This window comes from Sceloporus occidentalis, unplaced genomic scaffold (assembly GCF_023333645.1).
Source record: "Sceloporus occidentalis isolate IW3139 unplaced genomic scaffold, rSceOcc1.0.p SCAF_210, whole genome shotgun sequence".
Lineage (NCBI taxonomy): Eukaryota > Metazoa > Chordata > Lepidosauria > Squamata > Phrynosomatidae > Sceloporus > Sceloporus occidentalis.
Window position 1 is genome coordinate 1359124 of NW_028317190.1, and position 26224 is coordinate 1385347.

General features: G+C 39.5%; 1 protein-coding gene across 1 annotated transcript in view; it reads right to left on the reverse strand.

Annotated features, from left to right (window-relative positions):
• Positions 1-1933: 1933 nt before the first annotated feature.
• The window catches only part of LOC149277560 (protein O-mannosyl-transferase TMEM260-like), a 33373-nt gene continuing 9082 nt past the window's right edge, over positions 1934-26224 (reverse strand). Inside the window, exons 4-16 of the mRNA XM_089502751.1 lie at positions 11323-11500; positions 10724-10837; positions 9482-9661; positions 8457-8497; positions 8050-8136; positions 6276-6387; positions 5475-5647; positions 5189-5360; positions 3582-3730; positions 2988-3164; positions 2699-2752; positions 2364-2454; positions 1934-2206 (exon numbers count right to left, since the gene is read on the reverse strand). Coding sequence (XP_089358877.1) covers positions 1934-2206; positions 2364-2454; positions 2699-2752; positions 2988-3164; positions 3582-3730; positions 5189-5360; positions 5475-5647; positions 6276-6387; positions 8050-8136; positions 8457-8497; positions 9482-9661; positions 10724-10837; positions 11323-11500 — 1801 coding nt within the window. The remainder of the gene's footprint in view (positions 2207-2363; positions 2455-2698; positions 2753-2987; positions 3165-3581; positions 3731-5188; positions 5361-5474; positions 5648-6275; positions 6388-8049; positions 8137-8456; positions 8498-9481; positions 9662-10723; positions 10838-11322; positions 11501-26224) is intronic.

Genomic DNA, 26224 nt, shown 5'->3' on the forward strand with positions numbered 1-26224 from the left:
ATTACAAAACTCTTTTGTAATTATGCTTTACAGCTAGAAGTGTCATTGTGTCATATATATATTCACAGATATTGTAGCGTACATGTGATCAAAATGCCTTGACTTTCACAAACAAGTCAAGGTTTACATTCATTGTGAAAAAGAACTTTCAAAGCCTGTCTTGGAGAGAATGCCGGATGTGTATTACTGTATACAGTGATCTTTGTGCATCTCTCCCACCAAAATATCACTACATACTGGCAGTAATGTATCCTGGCCTAAGCCAATTAGGCCTAAAGTGACAGGTCCTGGGGAGCAACAGCACCCCTGCTGAAAACCCCCCCATATCCTGCTCCCCAATGGGTCTCTGATCTCCCCAACCCGCACATTTACACCATGGAGGCTGTGCTGGCTCAGCTCAACCTTCCTAGACTGCACTATAAGACACCGTGCGCCTTTAAGACACCGAGTGCTAAGATATGACATCATATCCCGGTGCCCTGTAGTGAAGATGGTGGCTGCTGAGTGAGCCATGGCGCAGTCCTATACAGAGCCAAAGGTAAATTATTATTATTATCTTTTATTTATTACGTGGAGAGAGCGCTGTTCGCAAGCTTACAATCTTGAGGGAATGGGGTGACAAACATAAGGCACAGAGAAAGGGTGAGAGGTAGTTTGGTGGTTGTATCAATGACAATGAGGTTCTAGCAGCTAAGATGGTGCGGCTTCTCTGAAGAAGTGGGTTTTTAGATGTTTCTTGAATGTCGGGAGGGAGGGTGAATGCTGAAGGTTGCTTGGGAGTAGATTCCAGAGATATGGGGCAGCTCAAGTGAAATCTTGTAGACAGGAAAAGGAAGAGGTGATAAGTGAGGAGGAGAGCCTTAGCCTATGGGAAGAACGTAGGGATTGAGTAGGAGAGTATTTGCTAATGAGGTCAGAAATGTATGGAGGAGCAGTGTTATGGGGGGCAGTACCAGGACTTTAAAGTTAATTCTGAAGGTAATTGGGAGCCAGTGGGGGTTTATATAACAGTGTATATGGTGGTTCAGGCAGGATTGTTTGCAAAGGTCCCCCAAAAGCTTTCTTAAGGATCTGCCAGGAATAACTTGTGTGTTTTCAGCTTCATACAAACCAACTTTTCAAGAAGAGCACAAGAACTATACTTTAGTTGGAATACAAGAAAATTTAACTCAATTAGGATATTTTGATGCCAAGCCACAATCAAAAAGACATGGCCAAGATAAGCTGCTATAAGTAGCTTTAAAAGAACTAACTTCGGGATAATGAGTTATGATATCATGTGATACCTGATGCATTTCTCAAAAATGTTTACTGCATTTTGTAGTAATAATGTTTTTCATAATTTTGACATTTCCCTCCAGACCCCTTGCATGAATCTCATAATACACAAATTCCTTAAGCATAAAAATTGATGTTTCACTTTTTTTATTGTTAAAGGGTGAGCTATAAATTCCTTTCACATTACAACGGCCGCAAAAAAAAAAAAAAAAAAAGCCTATGACACGGTCTGTAAACACTTTTTAACATGGTCCAGTGGTTCAAGAACAGCTTTGTAGCAATGGTTACATTTTATGTTATTTATTTTAGCATACACCTGACCTCCTTTGCATAAACATTAAGTATTCTGTAGCTGGTTTTATAATTTGTGCAGAAATCTGGGCAAGGTGGGTTGTGCTTTTTCATTGTGGGCTCTGGACAGAGCTGGTTAAATTCCCGAAGCTTGGTACCAGTGGCTTCTAAGACTGTACTGCTGACACCTATCTTTTCATGTAAACATTTCTGAGAACAGGGATGTCTTTTAAAGACAAGAATGCATTTCATGCAATATTTTGGCAAAAAACCTGAGCCAATAATTGGCTTTAAGGATTTTGGACAATTCATAGCTTCACAGATATGGATCTTGTGCTTCAAAAGAAGAAAAAAATATATAACATTAAGCATTGTTGTCTTTCTCACTTCTTTTAATTTTCCTTAGTCGGAGTAATTCATCTTTCAGGTATTTCACTGCCTGAATTATCGCCTCCCTCTGATTGTCTTCCTTCGCTTTTCTACTGTATTTGCCAAAGTGTTTGATTGTCTCACTTAGAAGAACTTCAATATCAATGTCTGTTCTTTGTTGGCGTAACATTCGTTCACAAGCAATGGCATAGTTTTTGTGCCAGTTTACTGGATGATTATCATATGTATTTATAACATCTTTGTATAACTGAAGAGAAAAAAATATATATTCGTCATAAAAAAGTAAATAACATTACATTCATAAACATGAGCTATAGAAGGGATTAGTTGATTAAACATTCTATATTCTAAATATTATATATTAATTTATCACTTAGAAAATACATAAAATTAAACCAATATACCTTATAAGCATAGAAATACAGCTGATCTCTGACAGGTGGAGACACTTGGGCCGTTTCGGCAAGTTCAAAGATAAAGAACGCTGTTTTTGTTCTAAAATGGAAAAACAATTGTCAAGAGAGACATGACAACAGTGGGAGAATTTATCTTAAAACAATAAAAACAGTAGAAACATTGAGGAAAGTGAACAGAGGCATGAGACCAGGATTCAGTTTCACAGAGTACTATGCCAATTCAATTAAGAATGGGAATTGAGAATTGAGTACATTTGTAGCATAATGAATACATGGAAATAAAAGTAGGTAAAAGAGGTATATTATTCTAGAAAGAATTGTACCTTGCTTCCCACATCTCATCATTTGCCACAGCTTCCCAGGTTGAAGGGTCAAAACTATGAAAAAAAACATACTGTATTTAGTCAAAAGATACGAAACAGTAATTAAAAACGAAACAAAAGCGGAGGGATATTGCAGCGATAGAGGAAAAGGATGGCCAGTAGGAAAAGAAACTGTACATCCTACCAATTGAGAATGATTTTACTCACACTACTCAGCTTGGGGGCCATAGGCCTTTTGTCCTTAAACTTTCAGGACCAAATCTTTGTGCACATTTGACATCTCATATACCTGCCATGTTTCTCTGTCCAGTTATACAAATTTCCAGTAAGGCGGATCCATTCTTCAGCATCGAAAACAATGTTTTTGGGGACTAGTTTCTCACAAGATCCCCAAGGCCACAGCATATGGGTTTTTTTCCAGGTTTGATCTCCTTCATGTAATCCTATGCAAACAAACGTCTCCCTACTGGAGGAATAAAACACATTACAAATGTAGAGAGCTGGTACATGGCGGATGGTAAAGAGAACAAACTAAATTGCTGGATATTAATGTCCATCAAACATAAACGATCAAGGTTAGCTAACAGGTACCTCAATTGCTTTCTGAATTACACCTAGCTTGATTTTCCGCCAACCTTAGACATCATCAGAACCACAAAACTTGTTATTAAAAACAGTTGGACAGCTGTGTATTTGCTGTACCCGTTTCAAGATGAACTTGAAATCAACTCTATTGTGCTTCCGCTATACAAAAGAGACTAGACAGGTACTCTCATAAAGACCAAAGCAGCATCTTTTTAAAACCACTGTTCACAAATGCAGCAATTGTGACCATGTATCATATCTCAATAAATTCTGCATCCATAGAAGTAAGAATGCTTACTGTTCATTTACTTTGAGAAAGTGCTGAAGGTTAAATGTGACTGTTCCACCTGGAAGTTTTGTTTCTACTGGATTCCATCGGTTCCCAGGGAAATAAACATTTGGTATATGCTTTGCAATCTTTGGTAAATACCAATCATATGTCATCATCTGCACAACAGAAAAATTATACATAGTAACTGTATAGTAAATGTTGTTAACATGCAAGATAATTTCTTAGTGACACTGAATCTAAATGAGCACCATAGTTAGTGCCAGGTATAGATGTCAGGATAGGGATCCACAGTGCAGAGTTGGTCCCACCTAATATGGCACAGGAAAAACGGAAGTGCAGGAGAATCAGGAGTAATCGTACACAAGGCAAGCCAATGCCAAGATACAAGAATAAAGCAGGAACAAAGGTCAGGTTCAAGCAGAGATCAGGTACATGGTTCAGGAACCAAAGGCAGCAGTACAATAGGATAAGACAAACTTGGGGTCAAGTCGATAAACTGGAAACCGCTGCAGGGCTCTGGACAAGGCAATACCAAGGAATAACACACAGAAACTAAAAACAGTTCTTGCATGGGCAAGGGCTACAAGGACAGTGAGGGCATTTAAGGGGATGGAAGCGCACACCCATCAGTTAGGATTGGGCATGTTCTGCCCTTTAAATGCCGATATGTAGCACATGCTACACAGAACTGCACACTGTGTAGTTATACTGTCGGTGGAGAGGATGATTCCCAATGTGGGCCAACAGCATGGCAGACAAGGTAAGAGACAACCCCGCCATGCATCACAGCAGGGAGAACAAGAACATGCCCCTGGGTCACCGCCAGGACACAGTGACTTAAGAAGGACTGATACATGTGTGTTGCAAATTACACCTTGCTTAAAATAGATAATTTGAAAAATCTGTAAAAAAAGAAATAAATAAAAAACACTTGGGGAATTATTGGTAACCTTTTTTAGTAACCCATGTAACAAGGTCACGTAATCAATCATGATGGGACACCATATGTGGCCAGACCTAGGTCATTTTTGTTAAATGGAGATTCTTGAACAAAAAAAAACATTACTTTGTGACCAGTACTTTACATTTACTCCCTGTACCTTTTTAGTTTATTTGGCAGACTAAACCTAGCCTAAAAAAACACAACATGGAATGGAGCATTATTTCAATAAAATCGTTATCTGTGCATTTCCAGTTACAGGCTCGCTTGTGTGACACAGATAAGTCATCTAATGGGCATACTTGGTGATGCTTAGGTTTCTCCAATCAACTAGCGTTCATGGTCCAATTCCCTTTATTTTTCACTGATGTACGTACACTCAGGACCAATAAGTTGTTATTTTTAATAGTATGTCATACTGTAGCTGGAATACCTGCTTAAATGAATGTGACCCAATTACCACTATCCTTCATTAGAAATAATACAGTTGACAAGTAGTTAAAGAGTACACCTGACAGGCTATAAGCAATGTTTTGAAGGGACTCAGGGTCAATTCCTATAGATATTTTCCAAGTTATGCTGGAACATATGTTATGTATTCAAACAGTATGCATAGACACTAATACAGATATACAGTTCCACATGTTATTTGTATTATATTAACACATCTTACCTCTTGGTCCACTAGGGCTATGTCAGGACGGAGTCCTTCGCAATAGTGAAGATATCGCAATGAATTGCCCGGCAGATCGCCTCTCAGCAAAAGTAGTGTGTTATTTGGCAATGAAGACACAATATTCCTTGCAAAGTTATCAACCACATAATTGTTGCTTTGGTCACAATATCTAGAGACAAAGAGAGCCATCACAAAAAAGAAGACCTTCTTTTAACGAGAGCTTGTGTGAGGATATGCATCACAGAATAATACCAAGGACAGTATACATAGAGTTGGACGTTACCTGTAATTAGCACTAATGTGCAAAACAGTGACCGCAATAGTAAAAATCCATTCTAAGTAATGGACCAGTTGACTGTAGTTGGTTTTGGTTTTCAAAGAGCCAGTCAACAAGGAAAGCCCAAGGCCAGCCAAAACACAAACGACAATGTTGCTCTGCATCCAAAATCTCTCCACCTACGGTATAAACATTGATGATATAAAGCATTACGACACACATTTTTCTGATACATAATTTGTACATCAGCACGTTTCACTGTCTCCATTCTGCTGGTCCTCTCTGGTTCTCTCAGGTCCCAGCAGAATGGAGATAGTGAAACGTGCCGATGTACAAATTATGTATCAGAAAAATGCGTGTGGAAAATCAATACACGATAAAAATAGTTCCATTAAAGGGGCATTCAAGCCATTATAAGCAGTTGAATGCATTTACATTTTGTGTGGTCTGTTTTGCTAATACATAGGGGGATTCTGCATTGGAAGTACCGTACAGCAACTGCTTAAGCAGCCAATCAGTGGAAAGACATTTCAGCGCATAGAGGAAATAGTTTTTTGTAGAATTGCTGCAAAGCTCTTTCATAATTCTATAGTAGGCATGTAGGGGTCAATGTTATGATGTAAAAGGGTAGATACATGAACGCATGTTTACGGTGGAACTGACCACTGAAATATTTGTGTACCCATACAAGCAACATGTCCTAAGAGCTAGGTGCTGAACGCTGATGAATATTCTACAAAAACATGTAAAATATTGTAAGTTTTAAACAATTATATTCTAATTCTTAAATTATTGTAATGTCCTTACCACACCCAGGAAAAGTGGTTTGGTGATATCCAAATTTGCCCTCCAGGCAAAGAATAATGAATAACAAAGTAACATTTTGGTGAATAAGCAAACCACAGAAACACTGGAGTCACTGAAGGAAAGGAAAAAGGAGAAACAAATATAACATAATGCATATTTCATACACAGATGTTTGCACTAAAGCTCATAATTCGGAATTCTGGAACTTGTACTAATCTAGACAATGGATTTGAAGTATTAATAAAAGCCATATTGTCTGTTTAGACAGAACTCAAGGTGTACTTTCTAACTCACGCTCTAAAGAGCTGGCTGATGGTATATCGTAGCCTGTGCTTTCTGTCTACCCGATGAAAGAAATACCTCAATTTTTGCCAACTAAAAATTTCTGCTTGAAATGTGCTTGATTACCCTTTTTCATTCTCTTTATAGTCACAATTGCTGTACCCTTTTGTATACAATAAGATAAACTGTAAAGTTTAATGTACTTCAGAACCTTTCGTCCAGCTCCAATTTTTTAAAAACTTTAGGCTGGTAGATAGCGAAGAGAAACAGACATGTATTTAATAGTTTACTTTTATCATTCAACAAAATGCAAAGTGAGTGAACAGAAGAAAAAACAATGATACCACACAGATGCTAATGATCCTCAATTTAACATGTAGGTTGAAAAACAAACTGAAACAGCAGTGTATGAGGGATAAAATTGGGTGAGGAACAGCCCAACAAAGTGAGATTATTGAAAACAGTTTATTGTCAAAAGTGATACACCATGGCAAGACTGAGCACAGCAACAAGACACAAGGTAGTTATACTGCATTGGCTAGGTCTCTTCTGGGCAAAAATTTCAAGCCAGACAGGGCTTTCCGAGTTGTTTTGAAGAAGCACAAAGAAACGGGTAATGTTGAGGACCACAGATGCAGTGGTCAGCCAAGTAAACCTCACACATCACGCTTACTTCCCTTTGCAATCGGAAGACGTCCAACAGTGCCATCTGCTCAGCATTGGCAGAAAACAGTGGGACATTCGTACTGTCCGGAGAAGTTTTATCAGAAGTGGTCTTCATGGAAGACTTGCGGCCAAAAGGCCATAATTCTGATGTGGAAACAAGGCCAAGCTTGGAACCGGGGTGAAGAGAGGAAAAAATGGCAGCAGGTGCTCTGGACTAATCAAAATTTGAAATATTTGGCAAGAATGAGCATTTGCAGACGACGGTGAAGCATGGTGGAGGTTCCTTCCACTTTTGGGGCTGTATTTCTGCAAACGGAGTTGAGAATAAATGGTCTCTCCAATGCTGTGCAGTACATGCAGCTACTTATCCCTCATGCAATACCATCAGGGAAGCATCTGATCGGCCCCAAATTATTTTGCAGCATGACAACGACCCCAAACATACAGCCAAAGTCATCAAGAACTATCTTCCGTGTATAGAAGAACAAGGAGTCCTGGAAGTGATGGTATGGCCCCTATAGAGCCCAGATGTCAACATCATTGAGTCTGTCTGTCTAAGGAGAGAGAAACAACTGAGGCTGCCTAAATCCACACATGAACTGTGGTTAGTTCTCCATGATGTTTGCCAAGCTCATTAAACAAAAAAAACTGTGTGCAAGTATACCTAGAAGAATTGACGCTGTTTTGAAGGGAAAGGGTGGACACGCCAAATATTGATCTGGATTTTTTTCTGTTCGCTCACTTTGCATTTTGTTAAATGACTTTTTATTATTTCACACCTGACTAAAATGTTTATATGTGCAGTCATATGACTTGAGATACATACCTTGATACAAAGCAAAGCAACAGGGCAAGGATGGCAAGACCCTGCGCCAGCAGAGAAATTTCTGTAGCCATATGATTTATTTGAAAACTGTGGTGGGGGAAATACAACATAATGCAACAACATATTAATGCTTTAAAATGTATTATATAATTTACCACATCACTAATATCATTAACAATTTACATACATACTGTATGTTTAACAAATTAAGTGAAAGTTTGCATACTGCCCACTCCTGTAACTTGAAAATCGGCTTTGGAAAACCCAATTAGAGTGGCATCCATTGCTTCTCTATAGTATCTTACATCTTTATTATTATTACAGGTGACGCAGCCCTAATTCCCAGTATACAGGCACCGACCCAGGATATTACATTGCATTTATGTATTAAACAACAGTACACTTACATTAACATTTCAGCCATATTGGGGCCTGTTTCGGATTTTGCCTAGTGGAAAAAGAACAGAAAAATATGTCACAGTGAAAAACATATCCCTAAGGCAAAACAACTAAGTTTGTATACAATACCAACAAATTCTGATATTTGCAACTGATGACCCAGAAATAAGAAACCAGAAGAACTGCAGACCTGTAATTCTGGCAAATATGGGTGAATTCACATGGTGGGGCTCTGCAGGAGAGTTGACATTTCAACTTACAAACTTAATTCTGAACTGTGCTGGTCCAGTACCAGTGCGTTTAACAACAAAAAAAGACTTGAGTCCAGCTAGTACAGGAAAATCTTGGCAGAAAACAAGAGAGGTGTAAAGGTAAACCTGCTCAACAAAGTTATTTGGCGTGGGTATGGTAAGTTTAGGTTGAAATCCTTTGTAACTCATAATTATTACTATTAGAAGCTGTTAATGCAACATATAGGTAGAACTTAAGCTCTATTAAATCAGATCTGTCACTTCTGCCAAATCCTACATTTTGAAGTTCTATACACTAAATAACTAAAGGAACCCCACATATTAAAAAAATAATTATATATCCAGCGCAAATCCTCTTATGTGTAAAAACAGCCATCTTCAAATCTTGTTCTCAGGATCTGCATGACTATCCCCTTCCACCCAGTAAGTTATCCCTCCTTTGTTCTTAATTTGCTGACCGTTGTTGATTGGTTCAGTTTTTCTAAAGGTGGGCAGGGGGTTCAGGGCAGGAGATTGATTATCTAATTAAAAAACAAAATATTGACTAGTAAACAAAAAACACAAGCAAAAAAATTATATTTAATTCAAAATTACTCCTAGTGCTAGACCTGTCCATCAGAGCGGAATATTTGGCATACGTAGGGGTTTCTGTCCACTCACTATATGTAGGTAATTAACAGATTACCCGCTTGAAGAGAAAACAACAGATGGAATTTCTGACCGTATTTCTTTCAAAGTTCCACTGAACTTCAAAAGTAACAAAAACTAGAAAAGCTGTTTACCAGACTGAACGTTCCATATTCCTCTCGAAGTAAATGAGTAAGGAATCCTTGAATTGTCGTCTGGTCTCCCCAAGTCCATCGAGCCTGATTGATGCTTGACGAGACAATTAGGTAAAAATACGGTACTAAGCCCATGAGAAAGAATGTTCCCGACTTCAAAACATAGCTCAAAGACAACTCCTGCACAAGAACATAGACCGTGTTACCAATGACCCAGCAAGCTTCAACAGGCAAAAAATATCACTTTTGAGTTTGACACACATTTACAGTTTATAAGAAGTTCCTACAAATACACTCAAATCTTTGGGGATTAGTAAGAAATTGCTTCAAATTGATCTCTTTTGCATGGCAGAGTAGAAATATGAGTGAAGCAAATAATATTAGTATGTACTCCAGAGTATCATATTCCATGCATCTCTTCCGTTGAAATTACTTAATGATACGGCTAGGTAGAAGGCCTGCAAGGCTGAGATAAACCCCCACATAAATTATTAAAAACTTGGCTGATGTCGCACTTTCTAAAATATCCGGTAGTCTCTTATCAACAAAATTAGGATAAGATTCAGTGTTTGTGTGTGTCTTTAGTCCGACAAATAGAATACAAACCTAAGGCAGGAAGCACTTTATAATTTTCAATATAATAATCCTCGGTATAACGTCAATGTCATTTAAACAGTTGTTTTCGTGGATAATACATGACTAAGATACAGATTAGCAGCAATAGCTTTTTGAATTTAAAGGGAAGTATATTTAGAAAAGCAATGCTGTGATATTACGTATGAGATCATGCAATGCGTGTTTCTCTGTAAAATCATAGGCAATATAACTGTGATTTAGAAATGGTGTTGGTACGTATGACTTATTGGTCTACCCAGTAGCTGGTTTGGAATAATTAGAAAGATATTGGACAGCCTAAACCCAATGTTTTTTTTTCTCTAAAGGTGAGGACATTTGTCCCCAAAATCATCCCTGGTGAACATAACAAAGATCAAAGTATGAGTGAGCCAAACTGTCTTTCTTAAGGTCACCTATCCCGAACAAGCAAGAGGAAATATATGGAAAGCCAGGAGGGACATTTTTTTTTTGATGCCTTGCATTATCTAGTTATGACCCTATCTGGTTGTCCAAAGGAAACAGCAAAGATTATTCCCAGAAGCAGCATTATTGTATAGAAAGCAACCAAATAATTCCATCCGCCCTGCACATGCTGAAAAGGTTTAGGGATTTATATAAAATACAAACCTTTCGTTTGAACTGATGAAAAAGGACCCAGAAAACAATGCAGATAACATATAGGACAATGGTGTGCTGATTGCACAGACTGAGTCCCGACACAAAGGCTCCAATCTGCGAAATCTGAAAAAGAGTGGATTCGACCATTACCTGGGTACACAATGCATATTCATTTTTTTCTCTTAATACAGTCCAGCAAAAAACATATACTTCAGTTCAGCAACACGTAGATAACTACCTTTTAACATTTTTTAGTATATTATTCTATGCTGTCTCAACATATAGATAGTATCTTGGTTTGCCCGGCCACCAATCATTCCCCCCTACGCTACCCTATGTGCATACATGTAATGGGTCAGGGATTGCTATTCCAGGTAGTTGTAGGCGTGAGCTGGGAGATACGCTCTACGTTTCCCGGTAATTTAAAAGAAAGTGTTATGACATCATAAACAAACGCTACAATTTTCCAGTAACACATGAGCCAGCTTCAAGGGTTGCTGGCCTACTAGAAACTGGTAACATTATCTTGCTAATTTAGTTCTTATGGTCCACTATTACTTTTGTCCACTTAATATTGTTAGCATATAAATTAAAAAATTTATTGTTACCTTTGATCTTTCCCTAGCATTTTTCCCTTTTCCAAACTCCACGGTGAGAGCCATGAGAAGCGCCACAAACATATTGTTGAGGCTAAAAACCTCAGCTGCAATGGACCACTGCCATGTTAGACGGGAAAATGAAAACAACCCTGAAGCAAGGATTCCTGCCGCATATGAGCCAGAAAGCCTGCAAACACAGATAACATAAAATCTCCTTTAGCAACAAAATGGTGTATTTGTTATGCATTTTATATGATAGCAGCGAATATCACAAGCTACTGAGATCCATATAGCAGCTTGGAATGTAGTAGCTCCACAAAGCTTACCGTGACAATAATAATAAGGAATGTGTAAAATAATAGTAAAGTACAAAAAACGAAAATGGAATACCCCTTTACCTATGGCATGCCATTAAAAAGGTACAAATTTAAAATTTTTGCTTAAAAAAAGTGAAATCACAATGAAATTCAGGTGTTGTTCAGAAACGGGAGGACAAGGAAACAGCAAATCCTAGGAAGGGATAAAAAAAAAAAAAAGAATAAAATTAACTGGACCCGGAGACTGCTTTAGAATAAGACGGCATCACATAACGTTGGCTTCATTCCACATAACATACCCATCCCAATCATGAAGAGTTGTAGTGTGGGGCCTAATAGGAATTATAAGACACATAAAGTTGATAAATTCTCATAGTATACAAAGAACAAAAAAGAAATGGGAGAGCGGGGAACTCTAGTGCTTTCCGATGATAATAGGGAAATACAATAATTCAGAGCCTAGAGCCGCCTTTGACGTCACAACGAGGACACAGAGCTTGTTCCCCCCGCTAACTGCATCTCTAGATATGGTATCTGGTACACCCAACTACCTAGACACGAAAAACCCTACTAAAGCTGCTGCCCTACAAAATAAAGCTTGGTTGTATTTATTTTAAAAATAATCAAATAAAAAACGCAATTGCCTCTGCTCATTTAACCATGAGAAAATGGATATCATGTAACATTAAGAATAAACGTGATAAAGCATATATTTTGATATTACATTTAGCTAAGATTTACTTAAAATAAAATGTCCAGAGCTCTACACACATTACTATTATTTGTAGACCTATTATGTGTGCCTAAAAGCCATGTGGTGAGTGTGCTTAATTTCTTCCATAGTACTCCACTTGATGCTTAATGTGGCACTACGACTCCTCTCGAGGGTGCAGCTATTAATACTGGTACATCTCAGGACTGGTTCCCTACCAGCGTTCATTTTCGGTGGTTACCTATGTACAAGGCTGATTCAACATACAAAAGGGGAACAAAACAAAGCAATGTCTATTAGCTACTGCATACAATATGATTACCAGTCAAAGGAAGCATTCAAGCAGGCTTTCTTTGGAGTGAAAAAAAAAATATACAGGGAGACAAAGAAACTGTTCATAAATATCCCGGAAAAAAAATAAATCATTAGAGAGAATCTATACTTAAAAAAGTAAATGGTGATTTGTACATTTAACCCCTTCAATGTTAAGGGTCTGGCCTTTGCTTTGTAAATAAAAATATATCTAAACCAAGACAAGGATAGAATTACTGTCAATGAAGAGTTGTTTTATTTATTTATACCTGCATCAAGGCATAGAAACACTGATAGTTCATTTTATATATATATATATATATATATATATATATATATATATATATATATATATATATATATATACACACACACACACACTGTAAACATAATACATTTTGCACAACATTATTTATATGAATTTCTTGGAAATATACAATATTTGGGAAAATCACAATATTTGGGAAAGTAGCCTGTTTTGGCTTAATAGTGTCATCCATATATGGTACCAGTACAGAGCAGAACAATATAGACAGATATGATATATATATATATATATATATATATATATATATATATATATATTTACTTTACTTATTACACTCAAATAATTGTTTAGTGGCCAATTTTCTATACCTTTTAATGTCCCTTTAAATACCCTAATTAAAGTATTCATTCATACAAATTGCTCCAGCCACACAGCACCCGGCTCTGCATGATTGAGAGATAGACTTCTGACTCCACTATTGTTCAGTACAATAAATGGACAATAATTTACACCCATGTAGAACAAATTTTAAGCCAGATAAATTTGGGATTCCACTAAAATGTTTGTAGGTACAAATTTGACTCTGTCCAAACCGACACTCTCCATGCTACAAAACATGTATGCTACTTGCTTTTGTAACTACAATGTTGTTGCTTATTTTTACATTAAAGAAGGAATGGGTCTAAGAATAATTAAACAATAAACAAGACCGGGGATTTAATTTCCTTCTACTGCATGTATCTAACAGAATATAGGCATCCAGTGGGGTATTAAATGTATGCCGTTTCTCAAAAAGGAAAATTAAGATAAGAGGTCATAAATCACACCGCTATTGTTTATTACATCTGAAAGCTCATGCTGTTACAATTCAGGCAACGTGTTTGTGTATACTGCTTAGAAAAAATCCAACTCCCTCTTTCCGAAAAGCTTTGCGATAACCTGGAAATGCACCGTATATTCTTAAAGTATTCTACTTAATTTCTGTAATTAATTACTCAAATCAGTAAATGTAATTTAGCATTTGTGTCCACCTACTCCCATTCCCATTAACGGTAAACTGGAGGTTGGACCCATTCTGCGCACAACTAGCAGTGCCAAACTCAATCCATACATCAGCCCTCCCATAACGACCAGGAGGGGAGACCTCCAATGGACCAGTCTTGGGATGTTTATAATGCATAATGGTATTCTGAAGTTAATGACACGAGTCGCTCCAACTTGAGTTCTCATTAGACTTGCGCATTCGTCTTCGGGTGAACATGTAAACGAGCACGAAGAGGCCGTTTTTTTATTCGTTCCGAAGACACGCCGAAGAGAATACAGTGCCGGCAAAACGTAGGAGAAGACGAAGACTCACAACCACGAAGAATCAAAGTTTTTTTAATTTCTGAAACCGCCTTTATAAGACCAGAGGTGGCCTGAGAGATCCATTGATTTTTCACTGTGACTGCTTTGGCAACACTGCTGTGCTGCATCCGAGCGTTACAGAGAGATTGTTCTGTGTAAGCCTCAGCCTGCCATTTCTCACAGTGTACTCTTCCTCACTTCAGTTCTACTGAATTAATATTTAATAATAATAATTTTATTAATTTAATCATTTTTTTATTTAATTTGTCTGTCATCAACTGTGTAGTGCTGTTGAGTTGACAGTGCACTCAGTGCCTCACTGGCACTGGGGTGCCATTTCCCTGGGCTGGCACTAGTGCCTATTGCCTGTCCTGCTTAAATAAATTAAATAATAGAATTTATAAATAATTTAATAGAATATATTAATAATTGAATACATATAAAATTATATATATATTTGTCAGTTATATGTACTATAGTTAGTATAGTATTAGTAATAGTATACTAGTGTAGAGTGTACTGTAGACATTCAAGACATCTACTAGTGTCTAATCTAAAATCATTCATATCAATAATTCTATAATTCTTATCTTAATAGTTAATTAAATTAGCTATAAATACAATTAATAATTAATTACTACTAGCTTATAGTTCAGCTAATCTTATTAGTACTGGTGCTGCAGCTCTATAGTTTGTGCTTTGTTTTAGCAACAGCAAGAGACCAAGTCAATTTTTCTTAATTAATAATATTTCATTTAATTTCATTTGTTTTGCTCACCTCAGTCCATCAGTGAAGTGAACTTGTTGGGCTAGTGAGTGCAGCCGCATAAGTGCTGTGTGTTTCAGCAAGCAGTGAAGCTAACTGTTTTGCTGTGACATTTTATTTTATTTCTAATTTCTTTTCAAGAAAAATTGACTGTGTGACGACAACAACTGTACTAAGCAAAGCTTCAAGCTACTAGCTGTAGTACTAAAATAATTCTAAACTTTATATCTTAATCTATAATATATTATAATATAAATTATAATTCATAATCTATAATATATATAAGTAATTCTTTCTAATTCATAATCTATAATCCATAATATAAGTAATTCTAATCTATTAATAATATAATATTATATATAACTTAACCTCACTTTATCTTAGTGGGTTTGAGAGCGTCTGCCTAGAGTTAGACTAGAATACTAATATAGCTGTAGGTTTAGCATAATAGTAGAGCTGCAACTAACGATTATTTTAATAATCGATTAGTTGGCCGATTATTTTTTCGATTAATCGGATAAAAAAATTCAATTTTTTTTCAATTTAAAATAATGTAATAAAAAACGTACAATTTACACTTTCATCTCTTTATTGCAATGGCCTCTCTCTATTCACCTTCTTATTTTACTGACATAATAATAAAAGCTACAAGAACCCAAACACTGTGTTTCTCAAACTAGGTTTTAATACAAAGTTATTAGTAAATATTAATTCATATGTTAACTATTTTTCATATTTAATAAAAACTATGAGAAAAAAGCCTTGTTTAATTTTTTTTTTATTTACCAAACTGCCCCCGGTTATGCACATCTGACCCCCAGCTTGCCACTCTGCCCCCATATATGCCTTATACCTCTTATATGCCAGATTCCACTGTGCCCCGATATGCCACTGTGCCCCTGATATGCCTTATACTCCTTATATGCCAGTGATATGCAACTGAGCCCCCTGATATACCTTTTACCCCCAGATATGTTTTATGCCCCCCTGATATGCCTAATATTGATATGCCTTATACCCCCTATATGCCCTGAAATTCATAATACCCCCCATACACCACTATAACTCACCCATACACCACGCTGGCTCCTCCCCCTCCCAGACACCACGCTGGCTCCTCCCCCTCCCATACACCACTCTGGCTCCTCCCCCTCCCATACACCACTCTGGCTCCTCCCCTCCCATACACCACTCTGGCTCCTCCCCCTCCCATACACCACTCTGGCTCCTCCCCCCTCCCATACTCCACTCTGGCTCCTCCCCCTCCCATACACCACTTTGCCTCCTCCCCCCTCCCATACATCACTTTGCCTCCTCCCCCCTCCCATACTCCACTCTGCCTCCTCCCCCCTCCCATACATCACTTTGCCTCCTCCCCCCTCCCATACTCCACTCTGCCTCCTCCCCCCTCCCATACTCCACTCTGCCTCCTCCCCTCTGCCTCCTCCCCCCTTCCTATACTCCACTCTGCCTCCTCCCCCTTCCCATACTCCACTCTGACGGAAGTGTGAGACCGGCCGACAGTGAGGGGAATCCAGGTCCCCTGCAGCGTTGCGGGGGATCTGGATTCTAGTGTTATAATCCGATCTCTGTTTGAGGTCGGATTATATAAGGAGAGGAGTTTTTCAGAGCATTTGCTCTGAAAAAAACCTCTTTTTATAATCGATAAAAATCGATTCGATTAATCGATAATGAAAATCGTTGACAATTTTTTTATCCCCCTTTTTTTTTTTCACGTTTTTTTAAACACTACACTACACACACAACACAAAATTTGAAATGGAGCCTCCTTTTGGGACTAAGGAGGGACAAGCTCCATCTACCACCACCACCAGCACCACCAGCAGATCTAAGATGCAGCCTTTGCGTCAGTCTAGTCGGCCAAGTAGGCCAAGCTCTCGCTTATCATTTGGGGAAGCATTGCTTGAAGGATCATCAAGTAAAGGAAAGGCACCAAAAGCAGGCAGTAGTAGTGCGGCTAGGCCCACAAGCTCTATGGTTTTTTACCAAAGCCTAAAGCACCAGAAGCACGTTCAAAGTTAAAGGGTAGCACAACTAGTACTTCTACTAGCCCAGTGAGTAAAAAGAAGTGCCTTTTGCCCCAAGCAGCATCTTCCCCATCCACAAGCAGCATGCAAGGTACCAAGCAGAGCCAAATTAGCAGCAAGACTCAGAGGGGTCCCAAACCAAAGCGATCTCATTCCTTCGTAGGGAATCTGAGCCTCCACCTTCTCCGCTACAATCATCACCATCACCACCAGCAGCAAAACCTAGCAAATCTAAAGTTAAAGCAATTAGCAGTCCCACTATGGCCAGTACTGTTACCACCAGTCCCACCACTACTAGTTCTGCCTCTGTTCATCCACCCCGAGCAGTAGGAGCAGCACCCAAGGCACACTCCAAGGCTATGCGCGCCCCAATTTGGGAGCACTTTGAAAATGTTGAAGAAGGGCGCTATGGAAAGTGCAAACATTGTGGGAAGCTAATAAGCAGAGGGAAAGTGTCTGGCCATTTTACCAGTGCTAGCATGAAGCATCACCTCAGCACTCAACACAACGCTGTGCTATTGGGGAAAGATGCAGAAGTAAAACTTAGTGAAGGCAGCATAGCTGGTGGCCGTGGAAAAACCCCAAGAGCTGCTTCTGAGCCAATAGCAGCAGCAGCAGCTAGTGCTGGCAGCCAGAGACCAAGGCAGGTTGGAGCACTGCATATCCAGCCCACCCTGGAACAATTTGTGGCATTCCAATCCAAAAGGTCAATGCCCAAACAGCAGGCCAATAAAGTAACGCGACTTATTGGTCAGTTCATTGCTGTTGGAGGGGCATCCTTCTCTATGATCGAAGGGGAGCCTTTCAAACAATTGATGGCGGCTGTGGCCCCACAATATACAGTTCCGTCACGTTCCACTTTCAGCAGGAACATTGTCCCCTCATTGTATCAGTCCTGTGTTGCAGCAGTGAAAGAGGAGCTTTCCAAGGCTGCTGGTTAGTCTGTTCATTTCACAACAGATTTGTGGAGTGCACCTAGTGGGCAGCATGCCTTTCTTTGACAGCACACTGGTGGCAGCCCGGTGTGCCCAAGGAAGCTGCTGCAGCAGGCTACCGATCATTCCTTCTCCATGCAGAAGTGATGGATGAAAAGCACACTTCCCAAAATATTCTGCATGCGATGAGGAAAATGTTTAGCCTTTGGGTGGGAGCAGAGGCAGGCACCAATGTTGAAGTTGGTTTTGTAGTATATGACGGAGGTGCCAATATGGTGAAAGCGCTGTGAGATGGTCATATTGTTGGTGTGCGCTGTGCAGCCCACATCATCCATCTAGTAGTGAAGGCAGCAATGTCAGAAGGAACTGATGTGGCAGCAGTAGTTCTGTCCCGCTGCAGAAAGATCGCTGGGCACTTTCACCATAGTGTTAAGGCTAGCCAACTTTTGAGGGAAGAGCAAGAGAGGTCAGGTCTTCCCGTACACTGCCTTCGTCAGGATGTCAGTACACGGTGGAACTCCACGTTAGACATGCTGGAGAGGATTTTGGAGCAGCAGAGGGCAATCCATAATCTTGCCTCAGAGCATAATATTGGGATTACATCTCCATTGAATAGGGAGGATTGGACAGTGATCGCCCAGCTAGTGGCAGTCCTTAAACCATTCAGGGATGCCACTGAAAATTTAAGCTCAAACACTGCCAGTCTGGCCCAGGTAATCCCAGTGTTCTCCCATCTAGGCAGCAAGATGGATGTGTTCCTTGAAAACCGTGAGGCTGTTCAAGGTGGCACTCTACATCCTGACGTAGCAGCCATAGTCAGGAAGCTGAAGGATCTGCTAAAAGTACACCTTCGCAAAGGCATGGAAGAGAGTCCCGAAATGATGCTAGCGTGCCTTTGCGATCCAAGAATTAAGGGAAAGCTAGCTTTGAAATTCAATGTTCTCAGTAGCTACCGGGAGCAGTTGGTCAACAAGGTGCGTGACTGGCAGCGTAAAATGGGAATGCTGTCCAAGGAGGGAGAGGTGCAGGAGGAGGAAGAGATTATGTGGTCTGCTACTCCTAGCAGCAGCATCAGCAGCAGTGCCACAAGCATCACAACAACACAGCTGAGTGGAGCAGCTGAGTTTTGGGAAGAGGCACTTGGGAGTATAGTTGGACCATTTGACAGAGCAGCAGCAGAAAGGAGAGTAGTGCTGCTGAAATGGTCAAACTTTACCTCTGTGAAGTTCCTTCTGCACCTAATGTTGATCCTCTTAGCTACTGGGATGAAAAGAAGAGTGTGTGGCCTGCACTCTCATGGGTTGCGCAGCAGCTTCTATCATGACTGGAAACATACCGAGTCCACAGCGCTCACGCATGGCACCTCATCTGATGGAGCAGATTGCCTTTCTTAAATTCAATCTGCCCAAGTTGGGTTACCCAGCTCTTAGAATGGAAAGTGAATTTTTTTTTCTCTAATGTTTAAGGTAGTTTCTCCCCCTGGTTGCACGTGTTTGTGGTGTGGCAACGTCTGCTACCTCCGCCGGTGTAGCCAATTTACGCTAGGGCCTAGTGTCTGAGTTCTGGAAGTCCGCTCCCGAACGCCATGGACTGACAGTCTTTGGATGCTTTGCTCTGGGGTGGAACAGGTGAGCGGGTCATCAATTGCCCACTCATTCGCCTTTCCCAATGCTGCTGCTGCTGGTGGTGGTGGTGCCAGCGTCTCTTCTCTGCCAGTTTGCTTCCTGGCTAGTGTCATGCCTCAAATGTCCAAAATGTTCAAGGAAGTTTCTCCCCCTGGCTGCGTCTGTTTGCGGTGTGGCAACGCCTGCTACCTCCGCCGGTGTAGCCAATTTACGCTAGGGCCTTGTGTCTGAGCTCTGGAAGTCCGCTGCCAAACGTCTAGGACTGACAGTGTTTGGATGCTTTGCTCTGGGGTGGAACAGGTGAGCGGGTCGTCAATTGCACACTCATTTGCCTTTCCCAATGCTGCTGCTGCTGCTGGTGGTGGTGCCAGCGTCTCTTTAATGCCAGTTCCCTTCTTGGCTAGTCATGCCCAAAATGTCCCTAATGGTAAGGGAAGTTTCTCCCCCCTGGCTGCGTCTGTTTGCGGTGTGGCAACGCCTGCTACCTCCGCCGGAGTAGCCAGCTTACACTAGGGCCTTGCGTCTGAGCTCTGGAAGTTCGCTGCCAAACGTCTAGGACTGACAGTTGTTTAGATGCTTTGCCCTGGGGTGAAACAGGTGAGTGGGTCGCCAATTGCCCACTCATTCGCCTTTTCCTTTTCCATTTCATTTTTTTCCGTCTGATACACAACCTACCAAACATAACACACACAATAACACATATAACACAGTGACATAACACATAACACACACATGTACAATTCACAAATCACAAGGACCTTTCCTCCTGTTATTTGCCCTGGCCTTCACTTCTACACTCACTAGCATTAACGCTATAACTCACACTTCACCCTATAACATTTTTCCATCCACATAGCTGCCAACAGACCCAACTTTTTCAGGGACAGTCCTGCTTTTTCCCTGTCCCACCAAATTTAGCTAAACTTGGTATGCTAGTGCACATAGGTATAGCTGGGTAGGGTAGCACTACAACATTAAATAAATATAATAAAGTAAATAATAATAAATATAACTTATTATTTAGACATAATACATCTTTAACCAAAACAGTGCACTGCTAATAATCTTAAAAACTACCGTACATTAACCCTAAGCTATTTTTTAGTTCTTGTCCAACATTTTTCCATTCGTATACCTGCCAACACACCCAACATTTGTGGACAGTCCTGCTTTTTTCCAGTCCTGTCCAGCAAAAGTTGGGTTGTTGCAAAGTATGCCATTATAAATAGGTAGCAAATGTTAGGCATGTATTACAAGTGGTCCAAAATCAATTTAAAAATGTAAAATAATCCCTATTCAATTAAACATCTATGGATGTGTGACTGTGTATGATAAAAAGGAGGCCAAGTTCCTTGGAGCATTTGTCTAGGTCATTTTGTGTACAGTACACCTCGGTACGTGTGTGCAACTCTATTGGTCGTTTCGGCAGGGGGCTCGCCTGCCATCAACGAATGAGGTGCATTCTGCAGTTCTGCAATTCATTTGTTGATGCCAGACCTTCTGGCGACCAATAGAGTCGCACACACGTACCTTCACGGCGCGAACGCATCTGCTGCTGCTGCTGCTCCGATGTGTTCTTAACCCCGTATTAACCCCTGCTACGCAGCCGGGAGAAAACGAAGATGAAACGAGCACGAAGAATGTCCACAAATATTCGCCCGAAAAGAAGACGGGAAGGGGCGAATATTCGCGGAATACGAAGGTTTTTTTTTTCTCCGAAGACGAGTACGAAGACGAACACGAAGAGCCCCCTGGTGCCCAAGTCTAGTTCTCATCCAAATCACTAAAATCATGGATGGCATTAACCTTAATAGGAGTTCAGATTGGGAAGTGTAAGAAATGAAGGGTGCCTTTAAAATGGGACATTACATTTATTGCATAATGTTTTGGGGACGATTTGGGTTTCTATAAAGTGAGATATCTGGTTTTACAATGTAAGGTAATTTGCATAGTAATGCATTACAAAGGGTTTGGAACAAAGGCTCCAACAGAGGTGGGATACCCCACAGGGGGTCAGACAACTGAAGCCGATGTATATTAACATAACTGTGTGCATGTTTGCATAGACTACCTGTCTCCTCCATAATTGGGTCATACAGGAAATGTCTGAAAAGAGGGGTTGGGTGAACCACTTTCTGGGAGGTACAAGGAATTCTGGGATGACTAGTTAGGGGCTGCAAGAGAAAGAAGATTCTGGGAGAAAGAGCAGTCTGAGAAAGAGGAGTCTGAGAAAGGAGAGCGCAGTGAACAGAAGTGTCCTGGGTCAGGAGACTCAGAACAAAGCTGCGCAAGATGGCGTTCGGGAGAAGCCTGTGAGCTGAGAGAGGTTTCCCAAGAATGTGCTTAAGTATCCCTTTTGTTTTGTATTATTATCAAACGTTTTCTGTATGTTATATGTTTTATAACCGGTAACAGTAGCCTAATTCAATATCAATATACATTTTTCTATACGTTTGTATTTGTGCTTTATTCGTCACACATTCCCTAAAAGAATAACCTTGTAAGAGGGTAAAAATTTCTTACAGAAGTGTCATATCTGCTAATGAAAACATAACAATACATAATGCATATACACGCTATTGCTGAATTTAAAAAAAAAAAATATTTAATAAATACCTGATAAATACATGAAAATGTTTGATTTAGCTAGCAAACACCAACCCCCTTTCGAAATGGAATAATAATTCTCCTGAGTGGCTGTTAAACAATACAGTTTATGAACTTTGTAAAACAGCTAGTAAACACACCCATTACGAATTAGACATACGTGTACAGTAAAAGTAAAGTGCTAATGTATGTCAAAGTATTATTACTTCTTACATATATTCAAGGGGTATGACAAGACGAGAATTGACAAACTAAGACAAACCGATACTAGGTAGAGGGGACTCGGCTCAAAAGGTTACAATCTTGAGGGAATGAGGTGAGGACAAACATAAGCAATAGAGAAAGGTGAGAGGTAGTGTGGGGGGTTGTACTGGTGATAGGGAAGTTCTAGCAACTAAGCTGGTACGGCTTCTCTGAGGAAGTGGCTTTTGAGATTTTTCTTGACTGTTGGGAACGTGAAAGCTGAAGGTTCAGTGGAATTCTGTTCCAGAGATATGGGGCAGCCAGAGTGAAGTCTTGTAGATGGGAAAAGGAAGCTGCGATAAGTGAGGAGGAGATCCTTAGCCCATGGGAAAAACAAAGATCGAGTAGGGAAGTAATTTTTTATATGTATGGAGGAGCAATGTTACAAATAATTTAAAATGTAACGAAGATAAGCCTAGCAGCAGCATTTAAGACACACTGCAGTGGAGAGAGTTGAGACAGTGAATGCCAACCAGAAGAGTGTTGCAGTAGTCAAGACGGGAAATAAGGGAATTAACTAGTTTTTGTGGATTCTTGGGTGAGGAATGGGCGGATGCAAGAGATTTTTTTTTAGGTGCAAGCGGCAGGATCTGGCGAGGGACTGAATATGAGGGATGAAGGAGAGGTTTGAGTCAAGGATGACCCCAAGGCCTAGTTAGTAGGAGAGACATGTTGTTAATGGTAATAACTGTAACTAATAACAATATAATTAAAAATAATAATAAAGTAAATAAATTACAAATTTAATCAAGCAATAAGAAGCACCTAAAAAATTACCACAAATGCATCTGTGCTACTTTCAGGTTTGTAAACCCATTCCTCATCTGCGCTAAACAGACCCAACTTTTTTATTAAATGGAGGACTACTAAAAATAACAGGTGATATCAGTGATAACATGATTAGAAAAGAATGTGAACATACAGGCTGGACTGCTATCTGCCAGTATGAATAATTGGATCCTACCTGTCACAGTGAAACTCATTGTCAAGTAGGTCATAGTCCACGCTAAAGATTTGTATATGTTGTATGTTGACAAAAGTTTATTGAAATGCATTCATTGTAAACATTTTCTAACAAGTTCAAACAAATTACACTACAGTTACAGACTGTACTAGTCTCCCAAAAGTACAAATATATTTCTGAAAAATTACTAAAAATATATATATACTCTAAATTATAGGTATCAGCACCAATAAGAATGGCATTATAATGCTCAGGTTCAAGCAGGTAATCCTTAGCAGACAGAAACTCTCCGGGTGAAACTATAAACTCTTCAACCACTTTTCTCACCCTACAACAAAATGTTTGCGAAACCAAGTAAATATAATCGTGGTTTTGGCACAGCCAACTGTTGCGTTTAGGAGAAACTGTAATAGAATTTTTGGATCATGCTATTAAGTGCACCCAGTTGTCTATTATGGAGGGGTTATGTCTGTGCTCTTCCAGTACCAGTAATCTGCAAGTAATCTCTGTTGACACTGATAATGCAGCCAACGATCAACTGTCTGTTATTTTTCACTTAATATCAACTAAGAAGAAGGTTAAAGTGTGAACAACAACAATAAGGTGTCTCTGACTCAGAAATGAACCACCTAACACTCACTACTATTGAAGGTTCCTTCATAGTAAGGGACAGCACACCCATTACAGATTGCCACAATCAACAGTTAAGATGCACAAGGTTCTTAAAGCCTTGAGAACTGCTACCCACCATCAGTTTATAGGGAAATCATATAGTTGCATGGCCGGCTAACACCTAATTATTGTGTTATGATTCCTTTACCTTTTTTAGCTCTACCCAAGAAAGAAGTCAATGATAATCATTCAACGAACAAATCAAAGCTAGCCATTACTCCTAAAATTCTTTATCCAAACTCCTATGTACATTTATTATCTTAGCTGATACTAGGAGCTACAGAAGAAACTTGTCAGATATTTAATAAACTATGTTAAACACATCTTATCTAGCCCTTTTAGCTAGTTACCGTACATAAACTACCATTATGTTATAGATCCAACTTGGAGAAATAACATATGCATACAACAGTGTCTTAAAAACGGGACAACTGAGCGGGGAGGGTTGACTTGTATTTATTCATGAAGATTACTTATGGACAATAATACACAGAAATATAATACGGTCGGGCCATTTAAACATGCATGAGATGCATGGCATTTGGCTCCTGAATCTAAGGCCATACCAAGGACTGAGATCTTTACAGCAGGGGAAATTGGCAGAATAGATGGTTATTGTCTGCCATCAAATTCTATGTTTCTATGACATTTAAAATGGTTCTTTTCGCATGTTATAAAATAAAAATAGGCCAAGGTAGATGGCAGAATTTTTTACATTGTACATTCAGGACATCATAGGTTTCCTTATGGCCCATGGGTACTTGGATAAAAGCCATACCGAGTTCCTAAAAGGAATGCAAACACAAACTGATAAAGACATCCAATATAAGCTCACACCACAAAAATGAGTATGGCACGGGGCAAGGAAATATAGCCCAAAATGTGTTTTTGTTTTTAAGTGTTAATACTGGTTTCTATCCAAATAAACAAGGAGCAACCGTCTACACTATTCAACGTCATCTGAACAATTGGTTACTCAGTACATACAGTATATGCTACATCCATGCTCACACAATATTATCTTTTCTAGAAAATAAAATCAGCCTCAATGCTTTATAATATCGGAATATTGCCTACTACCCTTAAGCAATAATATTATTTCAATTACAACATTCCTTTTAAAACAGTAACAAAATAGGTTGAAAACCATGGCTGAAAAAAATATATAGAAAACTGTAATTTTTACCCTTTGGGTCAGATTTACAACCACAAACAGCATAGCAAATTCTGAATTAGCCTAGAGAAATAATGTTATTTATATATTAGTAATTAAAAAAAATCTTTTCAGAAATGTGTGCATTTACATCCATTACCACGATAAATAACGTGCAGTTCCAGCAGCAAAAAACTCTGCAGGGAACGGATTTAGCAATTTAAATGTTTTATAAGTTTTTGTAATTGAGGAAACTTTTGATAATCTGACATTTCTTAAAACCACTTATTAGAAATTATGCAGCACAGTGGCTGTGGAAATATGAGCTCACTTCACAATTATAAAGTCAGGCTGTGTAGCCCTGTTCTATTGTATGAACTGGCATAAACCCCATGGCGGACTATCAGCTAACTGGCAGGCAGGGGGCTGTGCTATTCAGACTGAAAGATACAAGCTTCAGGGCAAAAACCTGGCAGCTCCCATCTGACCCTACAATCCCCTACTGATGACAGCTCCAAGCTCCATAGCAAATTAGGCCCTCTCATATTACAATTGGAGAAGACAGATTCCATTAGCAGTATCTCAAATTGAGTGGAGAGCTGTGCCGTTATCAGACTTGACTCATAAGCACTGCTATTAATCACGGCCATGATAGCATTTATACATTTCAGCTATCTGCATCCACTGTGATATTCTGCTACAAAGGGTTGATGGGACTTAGGAAACCGAACAATGGAGCTTTTCGGGAAAAGCAGAGTAAATCAAGAAAGTCTATGACTTCCGCACATTCTGAAGGGATTGCGGTTTACATAAATTTTCTCCCAATTGGAGACTGAGCTCTTCCTCATCTTACACATGGGATTTAGTTGTCACTCAATGGTAACAGCTGTGAAAAGGTGAAGCGGCCCACCGCTCGGAATATTGCCTTTCCTTTTAAAGCAA